Genomic DNA, 7,770 nt, shown 5'->3' with positions numbered 1-7,770 from the left:
AGTTTTTCCTTTAATTGGGCTCACCTGGCCAACTAATTATGACAGGTGTCTGAGATTGATTTCAGTGATCCAAAGAACCCTGAGACACAATACCATCCATGAGTTTAATTGAAAAACAAAAAATTTAATCTTTATGACACTTAAATACAATTTGCATAATAATTTGGAACGTGGTGTACACTGTACTCACTGTAGAACATTTTATTTAAAGAGACCTGCTAAGTGGCCAAATTCTAGTTGTCTGACAGAAGAGGAACAGTTACCTCGTTAAAGGCAGTGTTGGAGTGTACCATTGTAACACAGCCACCAACGGAATTTCCAAACCCTGCAGAAATATAAACAATACATGTATTAGGACATATGGTGATCTAAAACTATTACAAACACATCAGTGAGCCACACCGTTGCACTAGGTGCTTTTGGAGTGCAGGAGGCGCTCCTGAAGACCTTCTTTGACACGGTGGTGGCATCAGCCATCCTTTACGGAGTGGTCTGCTGGGGCAGCAGCGTCTTGGCTGCAGATAGGAAGAGACTGGATAAGCTGATCAAGAAGGCCAGCTCTGTCCTGGGATGCTCTCTGGACTCTGTGCAGGTGGTGGGAGAAAGGAGGATGACAGCCAACAACTCCCACCCCCTGCAGGAGGAGATAAAAGCTCTGGAGAGCTCCTTCAGCAATAGACTGCTTCACCCAAAGTGTGAGAAGGAACGCTATCGCAGGTCCTTCCTGCCTGCTGCTGTCAGGCTACATAACCAGCACTGCTCACAATAAACTGCAACATGGACACTTTAGGGAAACTATGGACACTTCATAAACACCATTATAAGCATTACTGTCCCCCTTGTTGTTGTTTATTTGCACATACAATCACTTTGCACTAAATATGCTCACTTTAATCCATTGCTCATTTTTATCCACTTCTCATTATTATCCACTGCTCCTCATTATTATTATCATTATTGTTATTATTCATTGCTGTTTCTTGTATTTTTTGTACTTTCTTTGCATGCCTAGTTTTTTAAGTTTTTAAATTTTTAAATCTTGAATCTGACTGAATCTATCTTATCTTATCTTATCTTATTTTATCTTATCTTATCTTACTTCATTATGAACACACACACACACAAACACACACACACACACACACACACACACACACACACACACTGTAGTTTTAGGGTTCCCACACATTTTAAAGAGACCAAATTTCAAAACCCTTCCATGACTTCTCAAGGACTACTGGTGACACTTCCAATACCTCCACAATGAAAAACAGGAACAGAACTGTAGAGTGCACTTTACTCCAAATGTCTGGTCCACGGACACATAACAGTAGAGCTCCCACAGCGGGGGAGTGACAGCAGACAGTTTGGTTGGCCCATTGGTTCTTTTTCTTTCTACCTTTAGAGCAATTAAAAACAAAATCAAAGTATTCATTGGTGCTCCAGCTGACACCCTTGGCTCCAAGTGACACCCTAGTTCCATTTAAAAAATGGGGCACAATTTAAAAGTGAGGCAAAGGTTTGACACTTTGGGATTCGTGAGCCTCTGTGTTAAGTCACACTGTTTTTTTTTTTTTTAAACATATCAGATTCAAACTCTATTCAAACATAATACCAGCGACTAGGGGTGTAACAACACACGTATTCGTATTACACCACTTGGTACGAGGCTTTCGGTTCAGTATGCATCACAAACCAAACAATATGATGAACTATATTATTACATTTGGAAAATAAAATGTACAGCTCAAACTATGTTTAATATAATGTTCTCAACAAGGCAGCCCACAGGACAGAAAAGACAACATGCTGTCTCCCCCTTCCACCCATTTAACATTTTATTCTAATGAGACATGCTGGGTGGCAGCTAACCTAGCTTGTTGAAAGATGGTTGGGAAGATGTGTCTGATGTTCTTCTGTTGTGTCACATCAGTGTTGCACAGGCTAAAAGCAGGGCTCGCGATTAACGGTTACAAACTATCATTAATGAGGAGGTACAAGGGGAATACAATTACTGTTTAGCAAATGGACTCTGTGTTCTCACTGTTGAGTGACGAGATGACTAGTAGCAGCCAGTGTTGCTGGAAAGCGTGATTGGGACAAACAGAGATCTTCCCAGGGGACGAAAGAACACAGTGAACTCACTGTCGTCGCATCAAAGGACGCTCCCTGTTGTTTTCCTGATAATGCTACATGGTGAATAACAAATCCGTGTTAAGAGGAGAGCTACTGAATGTTAGCTCTAAGCAGCCGGTGGCCGCAAATAACAGCTGACGGAGGTTGCATTGAGTTATAATATGTGTTCAAACCCAATTCAGTAACTAGAAATACCATCCTGCGGTTGTATGCCCCCATCACCAGTCAAGTTTCTCTTACAGTTTACATCCATGTCTGTCAAAATATGGATGCTGCACACCCATCTTTTCCCCGACAGCACAGACGACTTATACAATCAGCACAGTTTCAAGGTGGACATCCAAGATTAGTGTCACCAATCAAGTATCTGACCAACTAGTTCCCTTTCTGTTCCTGAGTTATGACGTTAAATAATGGCCAGAAAAGTGTTTTTGCAGAACGTTATGATGTCACAGGGAAGTTGACCTTTGACCTTTTGGATATAAAATTCCATCACTTCATTATTTTAGCCATGTGTCAGACATGTGTCAGACATGTGTGTGAAGTTCTGTCATAATTAGCATATGAAATCTTGGGTTATGGCCAAAAACATATTTTGTGAGGTCACACTGAACTTGACCTTTGATCCATGACCACCAAAAACTACTCAATTCGTCGTTGAGTCCAAGTGGCCAAATTTGAAGACATTCCTTTAAGCTGTCCTTGAGATATTGTGTTCATGACAATGAGATGGACGCAAGGTTACAGTGACCTTGACCTTTGACCCTTGACCACCAAAATTGTCAGTTCATCTTCCAGTCCAAGTCAACTTTTGTGCCAAATTTGAAGAAATTCCCTCAAGACCTTCTTGAGATAACGCGTTTATGACAATAAGACAGACAAGGCCACAGTGACCTTAACCTTTGACCTATGACCACCAAAAACTCATCAGTTCATCGTTTAGTCCAAGTGGATATTTTAGCCAAATTTGAAGAAATTTCCTTGAGGCGTTCTTGAGATATCATGTTTCCAAGGATGGGAAGTACATATGTATGTATGTATGTAGGTACAGACAGCCCACAGCTATCGCCAGCGCGTAAGACATAAAAATGAGTATTGGGCAAAGGTAAATTATAAGGTTCTCGTTATGTGTTCAAGATAATCTTGTAAAATGTAGTTTCTGGTGAGAAATTTGAATAAATACAGCTGTTTGAAGAAGAAATTTGTTGATGTTTTCACAGCAACAATATAAAATAGATATGAGAGAGGGAATTATGATGTATATATAGTAAAAAGCAGGTAAAGCAGTTTTTTAAAGATGTTTTCAATGTGAATGGTTATATTAAAGGTTGTTTCTTAAATATGTATGATTGAGTTTGTGCCTATTCAAAGGTAGTGTAATGAAACTTCTATTTTATAAGGAGTTGTTTTTGTTTTACTGTATATACTGGTAAGAAGACACCGCAAAAGATAAGTCACTCAGGGGTCCACTGTTCTAGTCGAAAATATCTTACTTTATGATGTTAGTTTTCATTAATTTATTAATTAAAATAACAAAAAATTTAAATTAACAAAGAAAAAATTAGGAAATCTCTCTGCCATTTCTACTTTTTTGCTGTATCAACAACGTACCGTACCGTGACACCACTGTATTGCATCAAACCGAACCGTGAATTTCTTTGCACCCTACCTGCTGTGGTAAACAAAATGTCACACATCGACGCATATAAGTCCTACATTACGTCATCAGCAACAGAAAATAAATTCACAGTTATGTTACATTACATGGAAGGTTATCATAAAAGATTACTTGAAACAATAAATTTCATTACACACTTTTCAAAAACTTTCAAGGATTTTACTGATTCTATGACTTTCCCAGGTCTGGAAAATGAAATTGTGGAATTCCATGACTTTTCTAGGTTTTCCATGACTGTGGGAACACTGTAGATTATGTTGATTTAATCCAACATACACCGTCCTGCTGCCACAAATACTCATTGGACCACTGAATGTGGATTAATCTGCTGCTGAAATAGTCCTGAACAAATGCACTATTTACTTGTGTTTAAGTAATGTTTGTTAAAGACTATTATGTCTAGCTATTTGAGGAAATTGCTCAGCTTTATCAAAAAATGAAACTGCATGTTTGTGAGACAATTTTAAAGATTTTCCCTTCGGTTTCCTTTTGGTGCAGCTACATTTTCCAATCCAAAATTAACCCTTGGTTTATAAACTATGCCACAGGATCACAATACTTGGCACACACAAAAACTTGGAAAGATCTCGATGTCTTATAATTCACAGTTTGTAGCTCATTTGTATTCACAACACTATGATTGGTAAAGCAAATTTACTTGTTATCTAGAAGACATGTTGACCTCAGTGAGAGTGACTGATTGAATACAGTTGAACTAAAGAAAGCTGCCTTCATCATGTCTTCTCACCTCACTGGAGTCCTCCTCTGCTTTGTCTTGTAGCTGCAGCTGGAACAGGAAGTTCTGCTCCTCCAGGGCGCTGAGCATGCTGGGTAAACGTGATGACTCACTGTCTATCCGATAGAATGAAGCCACAGTTACCTCAGCTGATTGGTGGCTTTATTGGGAAGTGGAAACAAAGAAGCGTTTGTTAGGTGACTTTAAAGGTCACAAAACACAGTTCCTGATTTGACCGTATGCGGTATTCTGAATTGTATAGGATATATTAACAACTCGTCTTCTTCTGTGTATTAACAAAACATGGCATAACAGGACTGCAGTGCTAGCAGCTTTATGAGGCCTCCCGAAGCCCCTCTCCCCTCCCAAACAAAGAAGAGGTGAATCTTACTCAATTGTCCCATCCAGCTCCCTTACAGTCAAGATGGTGGCAAATAACAAAAAGAGAACGTATTTATCTTGTATCGTGCCACTTTAGTGGATAATAACATATCAGGTGTGGAATTAATCTGCAGACGCTCCAGTGAAAATTGAGACCAAACTTTTCAATGGATCAGTTAAGCCATGGCAAAAACATGGACTGTAACAGACAGTAAGGCTTGTTTTTCGCCAAGACGATTGCTAGAAATGCCTTTTGCTATGTGATTTCGTTAATGACTTGTGGCTCCTACCAGTTGTTTAAGAGGAGTTAGGAGTCAGCAGTCATGACGGCATGAAACAGTGAATAAAACAGGGATTTTGAAAACTGTGAATCACTGAAACCAAGAGAGATCATAAATGCACACAACAGTTGTTAGGTTGATTGGTCCAGTAGTTTGTTAGACTAGCTGTGGACAGACCAGATATTACAGTTAACTAAAACCAAACTAAAAACTAAAATTTGGTGCGAAAAAACATTTACCTTAACTTAAATAAAAATAAAAACTAGACTTCAAACTGAAACAATATTGCGTACTTACAAAAGTAACTGAAATAAAATAAAAATAAATAGGAAATGTCTTCAGTTGTAGTCTTTGTCAATTTGGTCAAATGTGTCAACATCACAAGTTTGATGAGGCACTGGTACATATGTTTACTAAGACTGAAATTTGACAGGACTGTGAATCAACTGCCTTCACTAAGAGTTGTGCTTGTGTCTTAATAACTATTTGTAACTTCTTAGATTTCAGCCCTGACAAATATCCATCTAAAAGCTAATACTGCAACAAATAAAAACTAGACTGAAACATGCAAACCCACTCTGGAAACAAATCGAAACTAAACTGTATTGGGGAAAGAAACAAATTAAAGAAAATAGTGCCCTGTCATCTGCTCAAACCAATCCTCACCTTACTCCATGCATTGCAACATAATGACTGCCTGTAAGATTGGGCTTCTGACAAAAAGCACTGGGTTGACTTCCAGCAACACCTAAGGCCAATAAATGAATAACTACAGTGGCATGGAAAAGTCTGGTCAAAAAGTTATTTACTGTGAATAGTTAAGTAAGCAGAGGATGAACTGATCTGCAACAGGCATGAAGTTAAAGATGAAACATGCTTCTCTACATTTTAAGCAAGATTAGTGGATTATATTTGTTTTCTACAATTTAATAGTGAAAAAGAGGAAAGAAGCACCATGCAAAGGTTTGGGTACTTCAAGACATTTGAGCTCTCTGACAACTTTTACCAGGGTCTCAGACCTTTATTAGCTTGTTAGGGCTATAGCTTGTTCACAGACATTGTTATGAAAGGCCAGGTGATGCAAATTTCAAAGCTTTAAAAAAAACTTGGACTCCTGAAACCCAGTCCCAACAATCAGCAGCCATGGGCTCCTCTAAACAGCTGCCTAGCACTCTGAAAACTAAAATAACCGATGCCAACAAAACAGGAGAAGGCTATGGGAAGATGGAAGATTTCTGTTCGAAGAGTCAACAGAAAAAAGCCTTTCCTGTGTCCTCATCACAAAATACAGCATCAGAAGTTTGCAAAGCAACATCTAAACAAGCCTGATGCTTTTTGGAAACAAGTCCTGTGGACTACTGAAGTTAAAATAGAACATGTGACGCAATAAGCAAAGGTATGTCATGAAAAGAATATCTGTCCAACTGTTAAACACGGGAGTGGATCAATCATGCTTTGGGCTTGTGTTGCAGCCAGTGGCACGGGGAACATTTCACAGGTAGAGGGAAGAATGGATTCAGTAAAATCCCACCAAATTCGGGAAGCAAACATCACACCATCTGTAAAAAAGCTGAAGATGAGGAGTGGATGGCTCCTACAACGGGACAATGATCCTAAACACACCTCAAAATCCACCATGGACTACCTCAAGAGGAGCAAGCTGAAAGTTTTACCATGGCCCTCACAGTCCCCCGACCTAAACATCATTAAAAATCTGTGGATAGACCTCAAAAGAGCAGTGCATGCAAGATGGCTAGACCCCCCTTGCAGTGCATGCAAGATGGCTAGACCCCCATGCAGGGTGCCAAAACTTTTGCTTCAGGCCCTTTTCCTTTTTTTGTTATTTTGAAACTGTGAAAGATTAAAATAAAAAAGTAACCTTGCTTAAAATATTAAAGAAATGTGTCATCTTTAACTTTTTGCCTTTTGTGAAATCTGCTCTTTTTTTTTTACTTGCTTAGCTATACACAGTAAAAAAAATTAAAAAAAATCACAGGGGGTGCCCAAACTATGAGATCACAGTGGGGAGGTTGATTATGCTGCAGAAGGGATATGAGAAGTTTCCAAGGATGTTTTGAAACTATTCATTTTTGCCACTGCTCAGGATTACCACTCTATCATAGCTGCTGTGAGCATAACAAATAACTTCGCCATTTTGATTTTTTTTTCTCTTTTTTTTTTTTAAAGATTTTTTGGGGGGCATTTTTGCTTTTATAGATAGGACAGTTAAGCGTGAAGGGGGGAGAGAGAGAGGGGAAATGACATGCAGCAAAGGGCCATGGGCTGGAGTCGAACCCAGGTCGCTGCGGCAACAGCCTTGTACATGGGGTGCCTGCTCTACCACTAAGCCACTGACGCCCCCATTTTGAATTTTTTGAAAAACAGTTAAAATTGATCTCTTCCTAGGAAGTTTGACCGATCTGCATGAAACTCGGTGAACATAATCTAGGGATCAATATCTAAAGTTCCCTCTTGGCAAAAGTTGGAAAACTTACTAAAACTGAGCTTCTATATGGCAATGAATATTGCGGAGGGCGTGGCTCATCACATAAAGGTGT

At 39.1% G+C, this 7,770-nt stretch overlaps 1 protein-coding gene across 1 annotated transcript in view; it reads right to left on the bottom strand.

Annotated features, from left to right (window-relative positions):
* trappc14 (trafficking protein particle complex subunit 14) overlaps window positions 1-7,770 on the bottom strand; it is a 20,105-nt gene that overhangs the window by 7,671 nt on the left and 4,664 nt on the right. Inside the window, exons 6-7 of the mRNA XM_050066948.1 lie at window positions 4,563-4,710; window positions 264-325 (exon numbers count right to left, since the gene is read on the bottom strand). Coding sequence (XP_049922905.1) covers window positions 264-325; window positions 4,563-4,710 — 210 coding nt within the window. The remainder of the gene's footprint in view (window positions 1-263; window positions 326-4,562; window positions 4,711-7,770) is intronic.

Source organism: Epinephelus moara, chromosome 17 (assembly GCF_006386435.1).
Source record: "Epinephelus moara isolate mb chromosome 17, YSFRI_EMoa_1.0, whole genome shotgun sequence".
NCBI lineage: Eukaryota > Metazoa > Chordata > Actinopteri > Perciformes > Serranidae > Epinephelus > Epinephelus moara.
Note: the sequence above shows the minus strand (reverse complement) of the source record. Positions and strands in the feature narration are given on the sequence as shown.